At 40.4% G+C, this 26135-nt stretch overlaps 1 protein-coding gene across 1 annotated transcript in view; it reads left to right on the forward strand.

The window, feature by feature from the left end:
* Nucleotides 1-26135, forward strand: part of Plekhh2 (pleckstrin homology, MyTH4 and FERM domain containing H2) — a 142506-nt gene that overhangs the window by 106809 nt on the left and 9562 nt on the right. Inside the window, exons 18-27 of the mRNA XM_029564836.1 lie at nucleotides 487-595; nucleotides 1976-2088; nucleotides 2953-3132; nucleotides 7052-7149; nucleotides 8679-8856; nucleotides 10205-10360; nucleotides 11523-11620; nucleotides 16857-16998; nucleotides 22932-23077; nucleotides 24743-24872. Of these exons, the coding sequence (XP_029420696.1) occupies nucleotides 487-595; nucleotides 1976-2088; nucleotides 2953-3132; nucleotides 7052-7149; nucleotides 8679-8856; nucleotides 10205-10360; nucleotides 11523-11620; nucleotides 16857-16998; nucleotides 22932-23077; nucleotides 24743-24872 (1350 nt within the window). The remainder of the gene's footprint in view (nucleotides 1-486; nucleotides 596-1975; nucleotides 2089-2952; nucleotides 3133-7051; nucleotides 7150-8678; nucleotides 8857-10204; nucleotides 10361-11522; nucleotides 11621-16856; nucleotides 16999-22931; nucleotides 23078-24742; nucleotides 24873-26135) is intronic.

The raw sequence follows: 26135 nt of genomic DNA on the forward strand, positions 1-26135 counted from the left end.
TATATTTATAAATCTGGTTTATCTGAAGCATGTCCAGAAAATAAAAAAAGAAAAGGGTAGTCTGAGCACATTTCAAGAGAGCAAGCACTCCTCAGAGGTTTGACTAAATGGTTGCTAGTTATTTAAAAATTAAAGAGGTCCGTGAGACGGTTCAGAGGGTAAAGACACTTGCCAGCAAAGATCTGAGTTCTATCCCTGGGACCCACACGATAGAAGGAAAGAACTGACTCCTTCGAATTGTCTTCAGACCTCCGCATGCACACCACGGTACACTTATGCATGCACATACACAAACACACAGATAGGCAGGCAGACAGACAGACAGACAGACACACACACACACACGCACACATCAAAGCAAAAAATGAAAACTTATAGCGAGTGGTTTCTTTTCTGTCTTAGGATTCTCTACTGTTTTTGCAGGTTGTTTCCCTTAGCATCAAAAGGACGTCTTGGCTAACATTCCTATTGTTTTCTCCTTTGAAGGACACCTGGCTTTATCATCTCACAGTTGCAGCTGGAAGTAACAATGTAAATGTTGGATCTGAATTTGAACAGCTGGTTTGCAAACTACTAAATATAGAAGGGGAGCCTTGTAAGTTCCTAAGCACATAGTCTTAGTTCATGAAATGGTCCCCAAACCCCTTAGCCTAACGCGGTTCTCACCACATGAGTTACTCTTTCCCTCTAAGTGCCACTTGACCTGGCTTTACCTGTCATGAGCCAGAATCCTTGGGCTCCAGGAACACCAGCATTCTTCATGTGTTATGTCCCCTCACTCCCTCTGCCTCTGCTTACTTACTCCCTTTGCTTGGAATGCTTCCTGCCTTGGTACCTCTCACAGTGAAATCCTGGCTAGCTTTAGGACATCCCTCAGCCAGCCCACTCCAGCACAGCATTTGGCTTCCAAAAGTACTTAATCAGTGATGAAATTAATGTTTTGGTTGTTAGCCTTAGCTTTTAACCGCCACGCTATCCCGCCAGCCCTCAGTGCATGAAATTAAGTCTCAGCGCACTTCCCCACTTAACCCTCTTATAGCATTTGTAGCTTTACATTGACATTAATCTTTTTATTGCTATGCTATAAGTACGTGTCTTCTTGCTGTGAACAACTACTTTGACGAGAAGCTGCTTAAGGAAGGAAGATTTTATCTGGGCCACTCCATGATGTGGGAAAGGCATGGTGGCAGGAGTCCGCATTCAGGAAGCAGAGAAATGAAAGCTCTGCTCCACTCTCTTCTTACTCAGGCCAGGACTCTGCCTATGTAATAGCCAGGCCCACACTCAGGGTGGGTCTTCTCTTTATTAAACCTCTCTGGAGGTGCCCTCATAGAGTTGCCCAGAGGAGTGTTTCCTAGGTAATTCTAGATCTTGTCAAGTTGAGAATCAAGATTAGCTATCACATAAGGTTTTCCACTGAGATTTTAGATTCTATTGTGTTTACATACTTACAGAAACCATTATTTTATTTGAGTATCCAGTAATTAAGCAGTGCTAGGGATGTAACCCAGAGCCTTGCACGTGCTCAGCAAGAATTCTGCCACTGAGCTAGGTACCAGCCACAGTGTAGGCGCTTAATAAATGTTCTGTTCAGGAATGACATCATGTTCCTTCATACTACCTCCTCTTTGGCTTCTCTCTAGATCTTTCCCCAGACCCTTCTCTTTAAAGTCATCTTCCTATCCAGGTCACTACCTATTGGCATATTTAAGCAACATGGTAGTGACATGGTAGGCTTATTGCAGCTGGTAGATTGGGACTCGGTTCCTCTGCATTCACATCATCCAGAACAGAAACATGAGACTTGCAATGGCCTGAGGACTGGAATAAAACAGTGTTGCCAGAGGTTTTTCCTGCCCCTTGGGATGGACATTGTATGCCAGCCCTGAATAAGTTCCATTCTAAAGGGCCAGGCTAATGGAAGGCGTAAACGACTGAACCATCTCACTCTGTTCCTATGCTCTTCTGTCTTTAGCCTCCCAGATATGGAGACACCCCACTTTGTGTCACAGCAAAGAAGGGATCCTGTCCCCTCTCACCACGCTGCCTTCTGAAGCTCTGCAGACAGAAGCTATAAAGCTATTTAAGGTAAAATTATTATATGTGGGCTAGTCATTTAGTTGAATTGAAATAATAATTAGTTATAAAGTTTTAATCTTTCCAAGAAAATTGAAACTATGATGATGATGAAGAAGAAAATCTATTAAAACAAGTGCTCTGTTGCTGAGCTAGGACCACCCCCCAAACTCTTGAAGTCTCTGTTGAAGAACAAGTAGGTTAATAGTTCATTGGGAGCACATTTATGTAATCAAGAAGGCAGAGGAAAAGAAGTACATTTTAAGAAGGGCAATGGAAGGTATCAAAAAGATCCAAAATGAACTTTAGAGTTCAAAATGTGATGGCTAAAATGAATGATAGAGATTAGCATGTGTTTTAAACCTCTCTTATTTAAGAACATGTATGTGTCTGATTGTTATGACCCCAGATGGAGTGACCCCTTTACCATTATAAAATGACCTTTACCTCTGGCAAAACTCCTTGCTCTGAAATCTACCTGGTCTGCCATTACTGTAGCCACTCCAGATTTCCTTTATTTATTTATTTTTGTTTTATGTGTATGAGTGTTTTGCCTGCATGTATGTAAGTGCACCTGTGCATGCAATACCTGGGGAGACTGGCAGAGGGCGTCAGATCCCCTGGACCTGGAATCATGGACAATTGTTAGCCACTGTGTGGATGCTGGGAACTTAACCCAGGTCCTCTGTAAGAGCAGCCAGTGCTCTTAACTGCTGAGCTGTCTCTTCAGCCCTTCCAAATTTCTTTTGACTACAGTTATGACATATTTTTTCATCATTTTAAACAAAAACTATTACTAAAGAATAGAATCAATATGATTTATGAAAAATGAACCTCATCTTTCTCACTCTGAGTATATCATTTGTTTTTATTCAGACCTGCCAGCTTTTCATAAATGCCGCAGTCGACTCCCCTGCGATTGATTATCATATATCTCTAGCTCAGAGTGCTTTGCAGGTCTGTCTAACACATCCTGAGCTACAGAATGAAATTTGCTGTCAGCTTATTAAACAGACAAGACGAAGACAGCCACAGAATCAGCCAGGACCATTGCAGGTATATATTGATATATGTACATGCAATTTAAAAAATGATGTCTTCTGATGGTAAGAATGATACACATTCAGTATAGACATATGAAAATACAAAAAAATGAGTGGAAAAGTATCTATTGATATTTTGATGTATATCCTTTTGGTTTATTTGTATATCTATATATTTGTATATAACTATACATGTGTATATAAGTTTATGCACACCCACAGTTTTTCATACTACCAAAATTACAGTGTACATATTCCCTTTTAATTTAATAATTTATTTTTAGTTCATATATATGAGTGTTTGCCTGCATGCATGTATGTATACCACATGCATGTCTGGTGCCCACGTTGGCCTGATCCCCTGGAGGTGAAGTTATGGATGGTTTTGAGCTGCCACATGGGTGCTGGGAACTGAACCCAGGTCCTCTGCAAGAGCAGCAAGTGCTCTTAACTGCTGAATCATCTCTTCAACCCCCATATTACCTTTTTTAAACCATAGAACATAATCACTTCTCCCATATCATTAAACATTCTTAAAAACTTAATGGTTGGCCTGGCGTGGTGGTGCACGCCTTTAATTCCAGCACTCGGGAGGCAGAGGCAGGTGGATCTCTGTGAGTTCAAGGCCAGCCTGGTCTACATAGTGAGTTCCAGGACAGCTGGGGCTACAGGCAGACCCTGTCTCAAAAAGACCAAAAACAAGCAAATAAGCAAACAAACAAACAAACAAACAAAGAGTAATGGTCATGGGGCTGGAGAGATGACTCAGTGGTTAAGAGCACTTACTGCTCTTGCAGAGGACCCGGGTTCAGTTCTCAGAAGAATAATGGCTAACAACCAGTCATAACTCCACTTCCATGGGCTATGACGCCTTCTTCTGGCCTCCATAGGCATTGCACACACATGGTGTACTTACACAGGCAAGCAAAACTCTCATATACATAAAATAAAAAATAAATAAATAAGAATCAATGGTCACATTAATGTGAGTTACAATACATTTAGGTTTTTATGATTATTTTTTCTAAAATAAATAACTCTCCAGTGGCATTTTATAAATTAAATCTTGTGTACATGTTCAGTGAAGTCCTTTCGTTCTGTTTCCAGACTTGCCCTGTATCTTCAACAATATTCCTTTAAATTCTTTTCAGAAAAAAAAAAAACCACCTAGTATTTCACTATGAATGTAGTGGGTGTATTTCTTTAATTCTTAGTCCAGCTGAACTTTTTTCAGATGATCTGTACTCATCTGTACTTTTTGTAAAAATATTTTATTCATTATTTTTATTCCATGTGTATGAGTGTATTGCCTGCATGTAAGTGAGTGCACCTGTGTCATGCAATGCCATGGAGGTCAGAAGAGGGCTTCAGATTCCCCTGGAACTGGAGTTAAGGACAGTTTGTAGCCTCCACGTGGGTGCTGGGAATTGAACCCAGGTCCTCTGCAAGAGCAATCAGTGCTCTTAACCGCTGAGCCAGCCCTCCAGCCCCTCATCTGTACTCTTTAATGAGTACCTGTTTTTAATCTATTGACTCCTGATAACCACAAAGCAAAACAAAAATTCCTTATCCTAGTGCAGGGCTTCTTAAACTTTTCCCACTACAACTCCTTTTCACCTAAGAAATTTTTACACAAATCCACGTAAGTGGGTAAGTAAAATAGATATGCGAATCAAACATTTACTGATATAAATCACAAAGAAATGTATTTTAAAACAATTCTTTGGTATTTATGTAATCTTGCCATTTATTAAAGACAAAAACAAATTTGTGTACTACTAAGGTGCCTGTGCTTGTTTATTTTTACATAAATAAATCTTCAAAGAATAAATTAAAATGAATGAAATTTTAGCTGAATATTTGATACTGCAGAGTATAGAACATCTTCAACATTTTTCAGAGTTAATTTTTAAAATTTTATAATTGTCACTGCTTTTAGGGGCATTTCAAACTCTTTTTTTTTTTCTTTTTTTTTTTTGAGACAAGGTCTCACTATGTGTAGCCCTGGAACTCACCATGTAGACCAGGCTAGCCTCTAACTCACAGAGATTCACCTGTCTCTGCCCACTCCACCCCACCTCCATGCTGGATTTAAAGGTGTGGTTCACCATGTCTGTCTTCATTTAGTGACTTTTTATGAAACTCCAGGAAGCAACTCTAACGGCAATTTTTATAACCAAACATTCTAACACAATACAATCCAAAGATATACTAATTCAGTATTTATAGTCTGAGAAATGATAATAGGAAAGTATTAAAAATCTTGGTTTTCCATAATTAAACCATTGTTTCTATAGGAGCAGGAAACTTTTTGTCTACAGTAAAAACTCTGCAATTTATAGCACACAATAGTCTTGAATCTGAGCTGAGGTATTTCAGGCTACATCTATTGGCTTTGCTTGGTGGGATGGCATTTCCAGTGCAGAGTGCACATGGTGTGTGTTCAGATACAAGGCTGCAGGAGAGACATGTGTTGAGACACAGATGCTGGCTGCCAGATTCATTACATGTTTGGTTTTGAATCCATTTTTGTTTTTTGTGTATTCAGAAATCTCTTACTGTTGCCAAGTTTTTTTGTAACCCCTCAATTTAGTGAGGCAACCCACAGTTTAGGATGCTGTGACCTAATGCACAGGACTTTCAGGATTGGATCCAAGTTTTCTAGAGACTGGAAGGCCTACCCAATCTGGAAAACTCATTTAAGAAAAAGGGTACAGGCAGGGCATAGGGGTGCATGCCTTTAATCCCAACACTCAGGAAGCAGAGGCAGTCAGATCTCTGTGAATTCGAGACCAGTCTGGTCTACATAGTGAGACCCTGTCTCAAAAAAGAAGAAAAAAAAAACTACAAAATAGTTTACTTTTGCATATGTTAAGACACATATGGACATTGCAGCCCGGTTTATTTGGGCCCTTTGCAATGCCTTGAAAGGGTCTTATGAAAGAGACGGGTTCTGAGGCTAAAGTGCAGATTCTGATCCCCGGGACTTCCCTCTATGCCCTGCTTCCAGCACCGAATGGGTGAACCCTCCCCATCTCCTAACATACCACGCTTCGCAGAATTCTCTACCTCAACCCGGCCTGTCCTTCTTACTCACATTCCCCCTTCTTCCCTTAGAATCTTATACTTTATAGTCCAGCCCAAGCTACATTTTCCTAGTCAATCCTTCCTTGGCTCCCTCAGCTATCACCTACATTGGTATAAAAAATTAATTCATGCTGGGTGTGGTGGCATGCACCTTTAATCCCAGCCCTGGGGAGGCAGAGACAGGCAGATCTCTGTGAGATTGAGACCAGCTTGGTCCACATAGTGACTTCCCAGCAGGCTGGAACTATGGAGACCCTATCAGAAAAATTGTTATGCTATTATTATAATTTATTATAACTTACTGTTCATGTATATAAACTTTTTCTACTAAACTAGGCTTCTCAATGCTAAGGACAAGACCTGTCCCTTCCACCTTTTTTAAAGTAAGATTTTTTTACTTACTGATGTTATGAAGAAAAATACAGAAAAATACGTACCTAAAAATGCATATAAAAGAGCAACGGAAAAGGTGAATCATATACAGTCCTGTTACTTAAATAGATGTCTGTCAATAATTTTGTGCTTTGCTTTTATGTATGTGTGGCTATGTGAGTAAGTGGGGTTTTGAGTATACATTTTTTTCACTATTGTGCAATCTGCCTTTCTCAAAGTTTTATTTCAGTGAATGAGTAAAAACATAAAGAAAAAAAAGAGAGTGATGTCAAAAAGAACTGCCAAACCTCCAAGTGCTTTGGATACAACTAGTGGATGATGCTTTTAATGTAATATAAATACTCCGAAAAGATTATGTGGAAGAAGCCTGTTGCTCTCCCACCTTCTGTCAGGCTCTGAGGTAGCTATGAGACTGGCATGGTCACTGATGAACGGTCCTTCTCTTTACCCAGGGCTGGCAGCTCTTGGCACTCTGTGTTGGGCTCTTCCTTCCCCATCATCCATTCCTGTGGCTCCTCCAGCTCCATCTAAAGAGGAATGCAGATTCCAGGTGTGCAGAACACTATCCAGCTGAACCATTTATGTGGCCCTGAAAGTCTGCAATAAATCCTAAGTATTTAATAACCTGCCAGGTACATTTTCTGAAGAATGGGTGAACCAAATATCGGGACAGGAAGTTTTTTGTCATTCATGTAGAACCTGGAAAATATTTCTTTTGTTATGTCAAATCTCTTATGCAAGATCTCAGTGAAAGCTTGAATATCTGAGGACATTTTTTTCAGCCTATGTATGTCTCAAATATCAATGACTTGGCATTGGTGGGGGCCCCGTCAATAAAAACAGCTATTTCACTTTACTGTTTTTCTCCACATTGAATTCTTCTGTATGAAAGTCTTCCCCCATGCTCTTCCTTCCTTTTATAATTTGTATTTGAATTGCTTCCAATTTTTACTCCTTGAAAAAGATACTTAAAATCCAGTTATCAGAATGGTTTCCTTAGACTGGTACTTAGGGCAGTTGGCCAAGGCTTACGTAGGTTCATTTTGTCATCCCAGAGTTTCATGGTAGGTATTTTTTGTTTGTTTATTTTTGTGGTGCTGGGGATCAGACCTGCTTGTGCATGCTAGGTGACTGCTCTACCAGCTGAAGTGTACTGCCAGTTCAGAAGGTTCATGCTAGGGTGCTAAAATAGACTATATAACTAGCACAAATTAATATGCACAGTAAAGCAGAAAGCAACTTGGAGCGATAGGAAAACCCCCTGCAGTTCATACTACATTCTAGACAACCTATCATCAAGGCCATGTGACTACGGTGGCAGTCACTAAGGAGACCCTGATAAAGGGTGACACCGTTGGGTTTGTCTGGAAAGCAATTGAATATAAATATATTTAGAAGTGTTACTTTCTATGAACAAAATGAACACTACATATAATTTTATGCTATATGCAAATGAGAACAAATAAACCCTCAATCATTCTTGTACATTTCTTGTGGGGTTTTGCTTAATGTTAGCAAGTACATATAAAGAAGGAAAATCGACTTTATTTTTTGTAAGAAGTCATTTTCTTATTTAACAATGAAACGTTAACCTCATGCTCTTCAAAGGAGAATTCTGGGAGGCTTGGGGGTGTGGCTTAGAGATAGAGAGTGCTTGCCAGACATTCCTGAGGTCTGGGGTTCCGTGCTCAGCACCACACACACACAAAGAAGGAGAAGCCTGCCATATATTTTTTGTTGCCCTATAATCTTCGTACAATTGTTTTCTTTCTGTTTGTTAACATAATGACGACACATTGGCTATATTAGTACTGGTAATTTAAAATTCAGTTTGTGATTATGACAATACAGAAAGATAAATAGCATTTCTATAGGAATATTTGAGTCAGTTGCAAAATTAAAGAAACTGGACTCTGATTAAAGTTATAGCAGTTGAATATCATCACTCAACAGGAAAAATAATTGTGAAAGCTAGCATATAATACATTATGATAAACAGCAAAGGAAGCTTTCTTAGTGGTTGTGTATCAGATTGCTTTAATTAAATTTATTCTTATACCTTAAGTTTTTTCATTACAGGACGGAATTTGGAAAATATGCCATTTACTGCCAGAGATGTGTAGAAAGAACACAGCAAAATGGAGATCGAGAAGCGAGACCCTCAAGAATGGAAATTCTGTCAACTCTTCTTCGAAACCCTTATCATCATTCTCTGCCCTTCAGTATACCAGTGCACTTCATGAATGGGATCTATCAGGTGAGTCAGCCTGCGAAGATCTACAACACAGCTGAGTTTGGAGACAGTTTTGCCAAAGAGGAGTCACACTGAAAACAAATCCATACTGAACAAATCTGAAAATACTTCAGTCAAGTTTTTCCCCATCAACAGACCTGCAGGTTAGGAACAAATGAACAACACTGGGATAGGCACATTTCTTATCTCTTTTGGAATCTTTAAATCTCAGCAAATTTCTGGAAACACTTCCCTAGGCTCTCTCAATTCTCCAGTCTAGGTGCTTACTTGTTACCCGAAAGAAATGGACTGTAAAGCTACCAGTTACTCTTGGTACCATTAAACCTTTCATCACTGAATTCAAATACGTAACTGCCTGTTAAGTAAAGAAAGGAACATTAGGGCCTGGGAGATTGCTCAGTGGGTAAAGGAACTTGCTGCCAAGCTTGACAATTTGAGTTCCATCCCCAGAACCCACTTGGTAAAAGAAGAGAACTGACTCCCACAAGTTGTCCTCTGACTACCACACACTCAACATAGCACATGAGGCCCATTCACATACATCTACACACAAAGTAAAATAGATAAATGATGAAAAGTTTTTAAAAGAAATAAACATTAGGGCTGGAGAGATGGCTCAACGGTCAAGAACACTGGTTGTTCTTGCAGAAGGCCCGCGTTTGAGTCCCAGCACCCACACGGCAGCTAACAACTGTCTGTAACTCCAGTTCCAGGGAATCCAACGGCCTCTTCTGTCCTCGCGGGCATTGCATGACATGGGTGCACTTACCTATATGCAGGCAATACACTCATACACATAAAATAAAAATAAATAAAATATTAAAAAATGAAATAAACATTAAATACATAAAGGTGTTTATTTAAATGGATATTCTTTATTTCATATGCATAAAGATTGCATATTGCATATTTCTGTTTACACCTAATGGATAACCCTAATTAATATCTCTGAACAATATTTATTTTTGTTTGATTTTTGAGACAAGGTCTGACTGTGTAGCTCTGGCTGATGTGGAACTCACTATGTAGACTAGGCTGGTTTTGAACTTGCAAAGATCCACCTGCCTCTGCATCCTGAGTGCTGGGATTAATGGCGTGCATCACCATGCCTGGCTCTGCAAGATATTTACAGCTGTCAAGTGATCTTTCTGTTCTGAATTCATGTCTCTTGGCTACAGCTAAAATTTCTAAGTTCTTACAGAAAGCTCACTACTGAAGCAACCTTGTTCATTTTCTCTAGCACCCAGAGAAACAAGTTACAGTTACATGCACCAAGTATGCCCTGTTTTGCCTGAATCTGTTTGAAATATATGTTTTTCATTATGAGAACCATTTTGTTGTTTCTGTATAGGTAGTTGGGTTTGATGCCTCCACCACAGTGGAAGAATTTTTGAATACTTTGAATCAGGACACAGGAATGAGGAAGCCGGCACAGTCGGGATTCGCATTGTTCACTGATGACCCTTCTGGCAGAGACTTAGAGCATTGTCTTCAAGGAAACATCAAGGTGAAACTAAGTTCTTTAAAAGAGCCAAACCAGGGCTGGAGAGATGGCTCAGCGGTTAAGAACACTGGTTGTTCTTGCAGGAGACCCGGGTTCGAATCCCAGCACCCACATGGCAGCTAACAACTGTCCGTAACTCCATTTCCAGGGGATTTGACAGCCTCTTCTGACCTCCTTGGGCATTGCATTACAGAGGTGCACTTACCCACATGAAGGCAATGCATGCATACACATAAAATAATAAATACAATTTTAAAAGTAAAATAAAATAAAATAAAGGCACCAAACCAAGCAAACAGAAAGCTAGCTATTCATTGGTCTTTGCAAATTTAGTTCAGGAATTTTCCAAAAAGTTAAGAAATCTGATCATCACAATAAAAAAGTTGCTGGGGTTTGATAAAGCCATGGAAGTTCTTACTATGCAGTCTGGTCTGTATGCATACATACTTTGTGTTAAGAGGGGAACAGAAAGATTGAGGCCAGCCTGATCTACATAGCAAGTTCCAGGCCAACAGGAGACCCTATTTCAAAAAATCAAAAATAAAGTTTCCGTGGCAGATGCCTTTAATCTCGGCACTGGGGAAACAGAGGCAGAAGGATCTCTGTGAGATCGATGCCAGCCTGGTCTACATAGCAAGTTCCAAGCCAACTGGGGCTACAGGGAGACCCTGTCTCAAAAAACCAAAATAAATAAAAAGAGAATTATTGAACCATGGGACCTTAGAGAAACAGTCTACTTAAGGAAAAATTTTTCCTTACACCAAACAGCTAACACTAGATCTAGAAATTCCTTATAGCTCAGATTTCCTGGGGGTAGCATGTTATTCCAAGGTGACAAATTGCTTCTTGGTGACCGAATCATTAAAATCTGGAATCTTCTGGTTCCCAGTCTCATGAAGTCCTGCATTAAGGTTCCCTTCTGAGTAAAAAATTCATGGCCACAGTCCAAAGTTAATGTGTGTCCAATTTGACAAGTGGGCCAAAGAACAACTTATAATTGAATCCTATGCTTGGAGCCACAGACACTAACAGCAAAGGACTTTTGTGCATTTGGTTTGTTCCTATTAACTGAAAATTTTCAGTCTATATAGATTCACTTACCTTTAAAATAATAATGATTTTTAAAGTCCTGCAGATCTTTCTCAGATTTCTATTTTCTTTCTAGATTTGTGACATTATTTCTAAGTGGGAGCAGGCTTCTAAAGAACAACAGCCTGGGAAGTGTGAAGGCACAAGAACTGTTCGTCTGACTTACAAAAACAGGTGCGGAATGCTGGATCCAAATGCTAGAGTAGGAGCAGAGAGCTGTGTTCAAATCATGCACCTGCAATTCAGTTTCCTAGTCACTAGGCTTGAAAGTTATGTTTACTTGGATGCTTATTTTTCTGTAAATAATAACGCTGTTCTGTAGGAAGAAACTATCGTATAAGATTTTGTTACTAATTCTCATTATACCAGAGCCACCCCCTCCTTTTTTTTCTTTCTTTCTTGGCCTTCATCTATAAGCCAGTTACTTAGCTACCTGCCCAGGGTAAATGGTAATAAAGACATAGACCCAGTCCCTGATCTTGGGCACTGTGATCATGGCAGTGTGAGAGCATATAACCTGAGCCTTGTCTAGAGATGGCTGGAGGTTCCTTTGAGGAAATGATGCTTATGCCAAGATCAGAGAGGGGCTTGGAATGGGAACTTCAAAGTGGATCTGAAAGGAAGTTCAGAGGCTAGGAGGGAGACTCCCAACCTGTTTCAAGAATCGAGACAAGGCTTGATTTGTGGCACTGGAGCACAAACCTCATCAGATTAAATTATAATACACTTTGGCATGTGGCTAGAAACCTGATTTTCTTTCTTTTTCAAATATTTTCTTTTCTTCCCTCTATTAGCAGAAGGTAACTGACCAGCTGACATTAACTGTACCAAGATAAAGATATTTTTCTAGTTTTATTTGAATCTTATAGCTAATAAGTTAATGTAGAAGATGTCAGGCCAAGAGTCTGGTGGAATTTCTGGCATAGTGTTGAATTCTTTGAGAAATTGCTTTTGGAAGATGTTCAGAGACTTAAAATTGGAATGTAAGAAGGAAAAGCATTGTATAGCATAAAGGAAATAGCAACTTTGATCTTGCTTGATGAGTATTTCTTTTCCTAATAATTTATCCTGCAGAAACATCCACATAATTGGACAAAGCATTCCAGCAGGGCCCAGTCCCTTCTTTCTATATTTTTAGAATAGTGAAACATTAGGGGAAGACAAATATCCATCAGTAGGAGTGTGGGTAAAGTGAGGAAGTCATGTTTTGGACTATACCTCACACACTCAGCCACTGAGAGCCACCTCCTTCTTGAACATTTTATCTGGACCAGTGCTGGTTGTGAACCATTGAAGCCTCCTCATTCAGGAGCTCATGAGCTGCAATTTGCGAGTCTTCTGAGTCATGAGGTGACATGAAGTATTAGTATCCAAAGTCTTAGATCATACATTCCTAAAGAGCAACAGCATTGTGTGCATAATGGAAAGTGAGTAGGTTATAGTTAAGGTCAAGCTTTGCCCTTCTCTGAGTTATTTCATATTGTATAAAACAATGGCATTTCAGACTATGACTTGGCTAGGAGACCCTTATTTTGTTGTTGTTGTTGTTGTTTGGTTTTTGTTGCTATTTGTTTGGTCTTTTTGAGACAGGGCTCCCTGTAGCCTCAACTCACCTGGAACTCACTATTGAGACCAACCTGGCCTCAATCTCACAGAGATCTGCCCACCTGTGCCTCCTGAGTGCTGGGATTAAAGGTGTGTACCACCACACCTGGCTGTTAGGAGTCTCTATTTTACAAGCAGCTATAGACTCCATTTTAGGAATGGAGGATGATTTTACCCCTGAGTGATTCATAGACAGCGTTATCTGTCTAGCACCAACCACGCAGTACAGGCTGATAAATGACTTATTCCTGGGAGTAGAAAGGGGCCCTTCTATAAGTTTATTGAGGTGAATTGAGGTTGTGGGGGCACATGGGCGTATTAAAATCATACCCTAACAGTTCTACTGCTGTAGAAACCTATTTCTGTTGATGGCAAACTTCATCTATGGTCCTTTAGTGACTGGCAAGAGCAGCAAACTAAAATATATGGACCTTTCAAGTGATAGTTTTAGTTCTGTTGCATGCTGGATCTCTCGAAGTGTGGACCCTGTACCCATAGCCTTCAGATTACATGGAAATGAAAATGAAGTGATTTGAGGCTCTACTTCAGACTTGCTGAATCTGAATTTCTAGAGTTGAAGCCCCAGGAAATCTGTTTTAGCAGCATTCCAGAGAATTCTTAAACACCCTAAATTTTGAGATGCACCAATATGAAGGGGTCTTATTTTTTCTGCCTCCATCTGCTGATCTCCTTGTGAGAGGAGCTAGTGCCTGGACCTGACTGGTCATATATGGTTATATAGAAATTCAGAAATTCCCATTTGGTTTTGTTGGAAAAAAATGGAAAGACAATTCTAATAATGAGTAGCTTATGATTGCTTAACACATACCAGTTATGGCTATGGTGCCTATAAATTGAAGCCAAAATTAAATTGGGTAGAAATAGACAGAGGTGGTTTGAAAGACCTGCAGATAAAAATCCTGACTCTAAGACTATGCCACTAGAAAAGACCAAGAGAGATAATAACACATAATGAAGACTGCCTTGTTTTGTTTTGTTTAGAAAACAATTCAACTCAGCTCAGAGGTTTAATTTTTAACACAGTCTGCAATGGCTAGAGAGCTGTGGCTAGAGAGAGTATGATATTTCTAAATATGGCCATGCTTTGCATATGGTATAAACAGCTTAGACAAGGAACCCTAATTTCCAGTGACACAGTCAGGAGGGGAACTGGCTGTGACCTGTCACACAGCCAAGGATCTGATTCTTCATCTGCCAAGTGACACAGTAATCATGCAACTAAAATACCGATTCTCTTTCATCATGGAATCTTAAATTTATATTTAGCAAGTTGTGGGATTTTAATTATTTAAACTCAGGGATTAAAGATCTAATTAATAGACTTTGATCTCACTTTCATACACAATGATTTGGAAGCTAGTGTTTGAATTCTGCTCATATGAAAGGTTCTTACTTAATTTGCTTTCTTACTGTGTGCTTGAATTGCAAAAGATGAGGTGTGTTTTTAATATTATTTATTTATTATTTTTATTTTATGTGTATGAGTATATTGCCTGCATGTGTGTAAGTGCACCCATGTCCTGCAATGCCTGTGGAGGTCAGAAAAGGGTTGTTAGCCACCATGTGGGTGCTGAGAATCAAACCCAGGTCTCTCTCTCTCTGCAAGAGCAGCCAATGCTCTTAATGCTGAGCCATCTCTCTAGCCCCAAGGCATGTTTTTAACAAAACAAAACTGGCAAGGGTCCTTCCTTGCAGGGAACAACTCTGCCTTGCCCCTCCTTGAAATCAGATTATTTTCAGTAACACTTTGTAGTGTTATTTTCTGGAACATAGTTTAGTATTCCTATCTCCACCACCTTTAGCCAACATAAGAGCACCTGTATCCATTGGCTTCTAAGGTGAAAAGGGTCTTGGCAGGTCATGTAGCTTATCCCATTTCTTCTAGTGATGTTCACATTTTAAAGATTCCAGAACCAAAACTTTCTTTGAAGATAGGGCCTGACTGTGTAGCCCAGACTGGCTTTGAATTTGTGTTTCCCCTGAGTGCAGGGACCCCAGATGTGTACTACCATGCCAAACTAGGCTTCCTGGTCTGTTTTTCAGAGTTCTTGGTCATCTTTGTGATGCTTTCCTTGTTCTCCAAAGCCTTGTCTAGCTGTTGGAGCCCTCATTGTTTCCCCTCAAGGTCTGAACCCCTGCTTCCTGTATACGGGAGTCCTGACCTGTACATGCCTGGGATTGTTTTCCCTACTTTGTTAAATTCCCATGTTCAATTTTGTTGGTGTATCAGAAATCAGAAAAAACACACTTTAGCTCCTCTGTTCTGTAGACATGTGTATTTGGGTCTTTTTCTTCCTCCAGGTAGATTACCATTTATGATGTATTTAGACTCTCCGGGTATTATGCAATACTTTGCTAGACCCGTGTGGATCACAGGAACCAATAGCATAGTTCCTAACTTCAAGGGAAGAAAATGAGCTCTGTGTAAAATTTGAGCTTGACAGAAAGAATGATGAGAATTGTGGGCAGATTTCAACCTGCTGCCCTCTACTTTCCTACTGTTCAGGGAGAGATAGAGGTTTGCCCTTTCCCCTGGTGTATAGGTTGGAAAATGTCAGAAACCCCAAGGAATAGCCAGTTGGGCAGATGCCTAACAGCTGCTGCATCCACATCGCTCTTTCTAGCCACTGTGCTGTCATGACAGCATTCAGACATGTCAGGACATTGTTTACCTGTCCTGTTGTCAGAGCATTTCGAACATCCCCAACACCTGTGCCTTATCTGAAGCCAAAGGCAAACAAGTCCCACATATAAATAATCAGCACAGTGAGTAAATAAACAAGGTCACTGATTTACTAAAGGACTCCCAGACAAGCAAAAGCCACATCAGGCCAGGCATGATGGAGCACGCCTGTAGGAGGATCACTTGAGCCCAAAGACCAGCCTCAGCACTGTGACACCCCATCTCAAAACAAACAAAAATCCATCTCGTGTTGCTACACGTAATAAGAGAATGTGTTAATTTTTGAGTTCCTAAAGCTGCTAATCTGCATGTGGACAAAAAGTCAAATTTGAATGTATGGATATTATCTTTTAGATATCTATGGAAAAGCCTCCTCTCCCACCTTATTGGATGTTGATTGGGTTGATTTTTTTTTTAATTGAAACCCTCATTTCCTATTCTTTAGTGTGTCCAAGATGCTGAAAAAAGATTGTGTTCCGATAATTGGGTTTATACAGCTCATTGAAATGAAGAATTAGTTACATCCTGCACTCCTTACAAGGACAAATTTAATGTGTCTCAGTGTCTTAGGCCTTTCCTTGGTAACACTTAAGGACTTAGTACTTCAGGACATTTTTAAAAAATTGCATAAGAGGGGCTCCTCCACTTCAAAGCAGTTTGTCCCTCATTTTCCAGAGAATGATAAATGGAATAGAAACAGATGGTCATAGTCTAAGTTTTTACCACATAGAGAATTGCGCTAAAGTACACAGCTTGGACTTTGTTGTCTTCCTTTGTAAAACCATCACTGGCAGAAGGTGGTGTAGCTCTGTGGTGGAGCACTTACCTAGCATGTGCCAGGCCTTGAGTTCTGTCCCCATCATGGAGAACAGAAAAAAGGTGGTGAGAAGCCTCAGCGGATAAGGCCACTTGCCACCAAGCCAAATGACCTGACTCTAATCCTTGAAACCCATATGGTGGAAGGAGAGGACCAACCCTTCAGATTGACCTCTGACCTCCACACACACTGTAGCATACCCAGAGGTATATGCACACATGTAAAAATTTTTAATTGAAAAAGAAAAGTATCGTGAGAAATTTCCTCTTTTTTTTTTTTCACAGACTGTATTTCTCAATGCAAGCTCGTGGAGAGACTGACAGAGAAAAGTTGCTGTTGATGTATCAGACAAATGAGCAAATAATAAATGGCCTTTTCCCTCTGAACAAGGATCTGGCCCTAGAAATGGCTGTTCTTTTAGCTCAGGTAACTTCCATGTTGTGTAAAATAATTTATGGTAATGGTAAAGTACTAATGGCTTCATTCAATTAAATTCAGTAAAACAGTATACTTTCAGTAAGTCTTTTATTTGTTTTGCTCTGATGGGACCTTAATAATTGCAGGCATTGTAATTACAGTTTGACACTCACTCCTAATAATTGCGGTGGCATAGAATGAGGCTAAATTCCACACAGGGAAATTTATTTAACTCTTTTGAACATGTTGTTCTAGGCTTTGTATTTAATGGAGGAAATCTGAGTGTGTAACGGTTGGGCTGAGGAGGTCATGCTGAAATCAGTAGGTAATCTAACAGGAACAGGTCCTGGACAGATCTAGAATACTTTCTTTGGTTTATCTTTTGCATCAATTGGGACTAAGTTTGGGCTTTTTAAAGAAAACACCCATATGCAAATGAATCTTGAATTAATCAAATAGAAACACGTTTTATACTGAGCATGATGAATATGTACCTGTGTCCCAGCACTTGGGAGACTGAGGCAGGAAGATCATGAGTTCAAAACCAGGCTGGGCTAAATATTGAGACTCTATCAAAAAAAAAAAAAAAAAAAAAAAAAAAGAAAAGAAAAGAAAAACTGTACTGTTTAAGATACAAAATAATGGAGCTAAAAATAAGATAAAATTAGACAATGTACTCTGTAAATACTCCTGGAAGCTCTGGAAAAAAAAAACTTACTAAATCCAATCTGTCTCCAATTTTACATTTCATCTATCCCAGTGCCTCTAGAAAGCTGGCAAGGCTTTATCCTGCTGTCCGTTCTGTCAGCCCGGGTCCTGGAGTTCTTCTGGAACTCAGCATGCCATGTTGCTGGAGTCAGGATGAGAGAAGCACTGAAGAAGAACATGCCCTCCTGGCTTTGGGAAAATATCTCAGAACTTACACAGACCCTTCCATGTAAGCCTCTGGTTAGAACTTAAGCATGTGATCTTGCCTGCCTGCAAAGGAGCCTGAGATGTGACCTCAGCTGGCAGCAGTGTGCCCAGATACATTAAAGGTCCTTTTTACTCAAGATGAAGAGAATGGTTGTAAGAGGCAACCTGTGGTCTCCAGCACACCTGACTCTTTGCCTAAGATAATCAAGGGGAATAAATATCAAAGCATCTGTATGAAATGCCATTGGACAGATACTTAGGTCCCCAGGGTCTCCAGTCCGTGGCTTCTTACTCTCCACATCATCCCAGGGTGTCCCCTTCATTCTTTATCCACCACCCAGGGCAATGAATCCCAAGTCTCTTCAGTCTAGCTCACGCCTATCTAATGAACTCCTTAAATTCAGCTATTGGATTATACTAGCCCTCTTCCTCTTTCTTCACACCATGCATCTTCATTGTGATACTGTCCATAGTCCACCAGGGGAGTTTCAAATCCAGCTATCCCACTGCCTCTTCCTTTTCCCGCTCTCTTTCCTCCCGATCGCCTCATCCTGCCACTTGTGACTCATAGGTATGTCCCCTGCTCGTCACTCTCTGTTCTAACTACCACAGCTGTGGTTCAGACCTGCTTCACATCCTGACCGGCTTCTAGCCACGTGGCTCTCTCTGGTGTTGTCCCCTCCAAATTTATCCTTCACATAGATGCTAGAAGGATTTTTTCAGTTACCCATTGCTAACAAATGACTTCAAGCTGAGTGTGGTAATGCATGCCTGTAGCGTACAGTGCTAGCACTGGGCAGCAGAGGTAGGAGGATCACAAATTTAAGACCAACTTGGGCTACATAGCACGTTCCAGGTCAACCAAGGATATTTACCTAGTGAGACCCTGTCTCAAAGCTAAACAAAACAGAAAAAAAAACACAGCAACAGAAACAACAACAAAAATAACTCCAAAACTCAGTCTCTTAGACAGTAATGTGGGCAGACATGTCAAAGGCGTTTAGTCTCGACTTCGTGTGGCATCACCTGGCTTCGCTTGAGGACCAGCCTGAGGTGGATCCATGTGAGGGCTGGAATCATTTACGTCTGTGGGCTGATGCTGGCTGTCAGTTGAGACTTCTAGACCTATCAGTTGGATATCTACATGGGTGTGACTGTTTAAACTTCCAGCCAGGATGGTGGTTAAGTGGAAAAGCAGTGCATGAAGTAGAACCTGCTGTTTTCTTCAGACCTGGAAGATAGCACAGTGTCATTAGTTCATGAAGACTCATTTATACAGCACTAGTATCTGAGAAGACACTAGAGTGAAGATAAATGTCATTTCCTCATTCACATACGGGGTCATTCATAATCTGAACCCTGGCTGCTGCCTCTGCTGCCCCAGCATCCCTTAACACTCCCTACCTTGAACCTTATGCTCCAGCAAATTATAAACTGTGGGTTTCTACCAAGCTCCTCCCTTGCCTATGGCCCCTTCTCCTTTTCAGGCTTTACTGATTTTATTGATTTGTCCCATGTGTCTGGAACAGCTCTGCCCCTGCGCTTTCACCTGCGTACTAACTTCATCTTGTCCTTTCGTTTTCCTCACAGGTGTCAGTTATCCAGGAAACCTTTCTTAATCCTCCCTGGGTGGGTCAGATGGCCCTCAGGGGTTTTCTGCAATGTTCTATACCTACATGTTGCTGTCCTGACCTCAGTAATTACCTTATTTTTGCTTTGTATCATTGGCTGAGGCCTCCCCAAGGACCAGGGCTGTTCCCGCCCCTCTTCTTGCCTAGCACAGCCTTACCCAAGAGCAGCCCTCCCTAAGTGTTCTTGAAAGAGCAGGTACTTAGTAATTTAGCTTATTTTTAGAACATTTAAAGGTCATTTATGCTACACCAGTATATTTTCTACAAATGGTAAAGGTGGAGGAAAAGGGACAAAGACTCTTGCTTTCTAGGTGATGGAGTTAGAAATGATCACTGCCACTTGCCATTCCAGGGATCAGTCCTCCAAAAGTATAAGTTCTCTATGAAAATCACTCTTGTTTTTTAACCAAGATTTATCTTCTTACTTTAACTCTTAATTTTGTCCAGAAAGCTTCTCTAAGAAACATAATAATCTTCTCTGTATATACTTCTAACATTTTTTTTATTTGAAGAAGGGTCACAGAGGTAAGACCACTCACTATGAAAATTCTGAGCATATAAATAACCTTAAAAAATAATATATCTATTTATGTAAGGAAAATTAAATAATGCTTCTCTCCTTCCTCAGAGCACTTTGTTTTGGGAAGGAAACAGGTTTATTGAATACGCTGCTGGGGCAGTGACTGGACAGGAAAAAGAATGCATATTTAAATTTTTATTTTTATGTTATGTGTATGAATTTTTTTTGCCTGCATGTGTGCAAATGCACCATGTGTGTGCAATGCCTGCAGAGACCAGAAGAGGGCATTATATCCCTTAGAACTGGAGTTACAATGGTTGTTAGCTGCCATGTGGGTGCTGGGAACCAAACCCTGGTCCTCTGGAAGAGTAGCCAGTGCTCTTAACCACTAAGCCATTTCTCCAGCCCTCACCTCTGCATTTTTATGAAGATAAAACAAAAAGAAACCAAGCACTATAGATGAATTATTTCTATTGCAGATTTAATTGTCTGGTGGTCCTTGATGTCCAGTGTATGTGTGTGTGTGTGTGTGTGTGTGTGTGTGTGTGTGTGTATGTGTGTGTGTGTGTGTGTGTGTTTGCACCATGTGGGGTCCCAGGGATGGAATTCAGGTTATCAGGCTTAGCAGCAAGTGCCTTTACTCACCTAATATTCTAAGTTAATGAGGAAATTCTTGGAGCAGATCCCCTAATTATAATATTTAGTAAAGCACATGTTTGTATAGGCCTGTTGGGAGTTATCTTGAGTTGACTGTCTCCAAACACTAATTGTGTTTATTCTATGCCATATGGTTTGTTGGGCACCAGACACTGAACTTGAAAATGCCACAAAAGGCTTCCCTAAGAGGTAGGCTGCCCTTAATGGTCTACTACTTTCATAACTATTTTTTGTCTACCTTAGAGGTTAGGGCCTGGTCTAAGTTTTACAGATAACTGTGTGAGAGCTAACTGATGGGCAGGGACAATGCATAGCTTGCTCTGGGGGAAGGTTTTGAATGTGGTTGGTATATTAGTTACTTTTCTGTTGCTATGATAAAAGACCATGACCAAGGCAATGGGTCCAGACAGTAAGTGTCCATTATGGCAGGGAGGCATGCCGCCAGAGGTGGCAGAAACCAAACACATCTTCAGGCAGGCACAGAAAGCAGAGTGAAACTGGAAATCTGGCAAGGCTTAAGAAACTCTCAACCCCCCCCCCCATTGACATGCTTCCTCCAACATGGCCACACCTTCTAAAGGTTCCATGACCTCCCCAAACAGTACCATGAACTGGGACCAAGTGTCCAAATACTTGGAGCCTATAGGGGACATTCTCATTCAAACCACCACAGTTGGGTAGACAGTTTTTATTTGTGGGGACATTAGGGATCATACTTGACTGTGAAGAAGATGGGGACCATTAGAAGTCAAGAAAAAATGAGAAATGGGAGCTGAAGAACAAAGTGATTCCAAGAAATCAACAAGTAGGAGTAGAATCAAAGAACCTATAAAGATGAATAGGCAGGAAGGGCAGAAACTCAGGTGAGGAGTTCAGACAGCAACCCATGAGCTTATGAACTAGAAAAGAAAAGGGGCATTGGGCTCAGAACCTCAAGGCTGGTTGTGTGACAGCTTAACAGGAAGCAGGAGAACCTTTAAGATGGTGACTGGGAGCTTCCTGTAAGACCTCCTGGGCTTGATGGACCTCCATCTGCTTGTTGTGAAGTGCTGTGTAGGACATTCATCCAGATATCCCCCATCCCATCTTCCTTCTTGAACAACCTTTGGTACCCTATACAAGGCACTTAGTCACAGTATTTGTTTGTGCCTCAGCCTCCCCTTCCAGATGGTAAGCTCATTGGGGTGGAAACTATGTTAGCTTTTCGTCCTCACATCATTTAGCATAGTACCAGACTTATAATGGGATCTGAATATAGTGATGGGCAGATGAGTGGGTGAATGGGTGATAGTGATGGCTTCTGTGTGGCCTGTAAGTAAAGGTTTTAAACATCCTTTCATCAAGGGACAGAGGGAAATGTGGGGCTATATTTCTAAGAATAATCAACTAATAAGATGAATGGCTGATGACAGAAACATTTATAGAGAAAAATCTAGGAAGAATAAGCATATAGTCCTTGCTACCATCCCATGCAGAAGAGACTCTTAAAAAGTCCAGCTAATATTATTGCAACATTTTGTAATGCTTTATAACTTTTCTCACCTTTTATTTTAATCTTGACTTCAATTTATTTATTAACAATTAAAATAGTACCTCAGAAAGAAAAATTATCCTATTATACTCAATAATTGGGTTGTTTCCTATAACAAATACCACTTGTTTTCTTTTCTGTTGCTGTGATGAAATACTTTGACAAAAGTATCTTAAGGGAGAGAGGTCTTATTTGGCTCACAGTTCCACAATACTGATCACATTACGTCCGTAGTCCAAAGAAAGCATACATTCATTCATCACTCTCTGTTCCTGATTCTGGATGTGATATGACCGGCTCCCTCAAGCTCCCTCAAGTTTCCCCGCTGTGGCTTCCCCACTGTGATGGACTAGAACATGGATGTGAGCTAAAATAAGCCCTTCCCCTCATGTTGGTATTTTAACACAGCAACAGAGCAAGAAACAAGAGAAGAGTTCAGTGTGCAAATGGAAGTGGAATGTTTAGGTTATAGATTTTTTTTCCTTTGTTAGAATTCAAATGAAATATATATTTAAGATAATAGCTCATACATACAGGTATAAATTCCACAGCCATACCGTCATGACAAGTAGACTTGTGTTTTACATATTCAAAAAGAAAAAGAATGTTTAGAAAAAGCAAAACTGATTTTCTTTTATAAAACTCTTTTCACTATCCTTTGTTTTCTCTTTTGGGGATTTCTGATCAGGTGGAGATTGGGGATTTTGAAAGACCTTTCTCAACTCCAGCGGGGCAAGTTACTAACCAGTACAAAGCAAATCAAACTCTCAAACAAGTCATAGAGAAATTTTACCCTAAAAGGTACAGAGATGGCTGTTCTGAAGAGCAGTTAAGGTAAGAAGATATTTTTAGCTCTTTAGAGGGTAAAATTACTTTAGGATTTTAGTAAATTTTTCTATTCATATCTTTCCTTGAGAGTTTTTAATTCTAATGTGTACCAGGCAGTTTTATATATTTTTATTTAAAATGGTTTCAGAAACTTTAGAATCTATTTGTCACATATGATATGATGCTTGAAATAAATATTATATGATGATGTTAAAAAAATTTTTCTCTTTTTTTGCCTTTTTTTTTTTAGACAGGGTCTCCCTGTAGTCCCAGCTGGCCTGGAACTCACTATGTAGACCAGGCTGGCCTTGAACTCACAAAGATCCGCCTGCCTCTGCCTCCCAAGTGCTGTGATTAAAGGCGTGTGCCACCATGCCCAGCCTTTGTCTTTTTTTGAGACAGAGTCTCATGTAGCCCAGGCTGGTCTCAAACCTGGTATGTAGCTGGGGATGACCTTGAACTGTGATCCTCTTGCCTCTGCCTCCTGAGGCTGGGATTGTAGGTGTATACTCACATGCCCACCATTAAAGCAAAATTTTAAAGTAAAAACTACCTTAATTTAGATCTTTTCCATCTGATCTTACCCTGAATTAATCCTGGTAATAAAGAAGAGGAAAAAATGGTCTGAAAGATGTTTAATTTTATGAACAATTTGCTAGAAAAAAAATATTTTAGCCCATCTCCTTCAATGATATTCCATTATAAACAAGCTGAAATAAAAATAAACTTATGTTTTTGCAAGATTTTTCAATATAAGAGGTTTTGTTTTTGAGACAGGGTCTCACTATGTAGTCCTAACTGGCCTGGCATTTGCTATGTAGACCAGGCTGTACCTAAACTCACAGAGATCTGACTGCCTCTGCCTCTAGAGTACCGGGATTAAAGGCATGTGCCACCATGCCCAACTAATATAAAGTTCTTAATTAAACTCAACTAAGTTGGTCTTTCAGTTTTAGAAAGCATGTAAAGAAGTGCTGGTTAGATAAAAAACTAGAGGTAAATCTAGTTACAAAAAGTTTTCCAAATTACAATCATTTCTATCAGTCTTTCACCTGTGCCATAGACATGGCTGCCTCTGTGATTCAGTCTGAGAAGAAATACATGCAACATTTCTCCAAGCTGAACCAGATGGACTGTACTGCTTGTCTTGTACTTTTCTTTAACAATGAAAATATTCTCGGGAGAATGGGGCTGGAGAGATGGCTCAGTGGTTAAGAGCACTGGCTGTTCTTGTAGAAGACTTGGGTTCAAATCCAAGCACCCACGTGGCAGCTAACTGGAACTCCAGTTCCAAAGGATCAGATGCTCTTTTCTGTCCTCCACAGGCATTGCATGATATGGGCACACTTACATACATAAAGGCATAACACTCATACACAATAAATAAGTAAATAAATAAATAAATAAATAAACAAATATTCATTCTCAGGAGAAATTTCCTGACAAACACCAAGGTTTGGTGTTAGCCGTACAGATGATTAAGGTGTGCCTGCTGGGCTGTGTTGCTCACTAACGTTGTGGGAGAATTTGGAGAATGTTCTCCTGGAAGGCCAGCTGAGGGGTGGACAGTGAGGAGCTGGAATTGGCTGAAAGCAGAGCTTCCAGCGTGAAGGGTGACATGATGCTTATGTTTTTGCCTTTGTGTCTTGTTTTGCCCTTTCTTCATTTTAGGCAGCTTTACCAGAGACTCTCTACCAGATGGATGGCCCTCCGGGGACACAGCGCTGCCGACTGTGTGCGCATTTATTTGACAGTAGCCAGGAAGTGGCCATTCTTTGGTGCCAAGTTGTTTTTTGCAAAAGTAAGAAAGAATGAAGAGGCACATAATAAAAACTTGTGTGTATGCAACTGGCCAGATTTTCCCGATATGATATATTTGACTTTGTAAAAAACTGAGAAAAATTCCAGCAACTTTAACCAGTGAGGAGTGCTAGGGGAGGGGAGACGTCTCTTCCGTTTTCTCTGTTCACCCTGCCCCCACCCTACATCATTTCCCAGATTCTCCTGCCAATCAGTGGAGGCTGTAAACACCAGCTGAATCCTGCCTCCTCCTCTTCATTCATCCCGCATTCATTCCTACACTCTCACTGGTTGGCTTAATTATTTACTGAATCTAATGAGTCCTGTTTGGCAAGCCGTTGAGCTAAGCTCCAGGGACCCATAAAGCAGTTGGCAATGTGTTGTACCAGACTTCAGGACAGTTTCTCTTAGTATAGCCCAGTGTTGCAACAGCCCTGTAAACACTGTGTGGTAAGTACCCTTTGAAGAGACTCGAACAGAGAGCTTCAGAAACACTGGGTGAGGAGGCAATCCTGCCTGGGAGGTGGCCAGGCCTTGCCCCAATGGAAACTCATTTTGGTTCTTGTTTGGGGTACCAGGCATTGAATCCAGGGCCTCTGGCATGCTGAGAACACACTGTACCTCTGAGCCAAACCACCGGCCCCAAACTGCTCCTGTTAGTTAATTTTCTTACTCTCAGACACTTGGGAATCTTTTTGGCTCCTGAGAACCGTCATCTCTTCTGTTCTTTTCTGTGCATTCATTTTGTGCTCTCTGGGACACTGCACACTCCTCAAGTGATCCTATTATCCTCCTCTGGTGCCCACCATGATTTGGAAATAATTATCACTTATTAAATATTGGCTGAATAGTTGTGCAACTCTGGGCAAGTTGGTTAAACCCTCTGGATCTCAATTTTCTCATCTAATAATAAGCAACTTGACCTGGAAAATTTAAATCCAAGAAACCATCTATCTCTGAGTCTGTTAGGTTGGACATTATTTAGGGGTATTGGAACTAGAAGCTATATACTAACTTAACAGAAGGATGAACTTTGTCAGTATTTATAACACCTATAAAATTCATAGATTTTCAGGGAATTTAAGAGGTTTTGTTGTTGTTGTTTTTTAATATAAAGAATAAGCCCAGATCATGGTGCCTTGGTGTTGTCCCAGCTATTAGGGGCCTGAAGCAGGAGCATTGCTTGAGCCCAGTAATTCCAGACTAGCGTAGGTAACATCATGAGATCCTTTCTCTAAATAAATAAATAAATAAATAAATAAAT

Source organism: Nannospalax galili, unplaced genomic scaffold (assembly GCF_000622305.1).
Source record: "Nannospalax galili isolate Female #2095 unplaced genomic scaffold, S.galili_v1.0 scaffold257, whole genome shotgun sequence".
In the NCBI taxonomy this organism is placed as follows: domain Eukaryota; kingdom Metazoa; phylum Chordata; class Mammalia; order Rodentia; family Spalacidae; genus Nannospalax; species Nannospalax galili.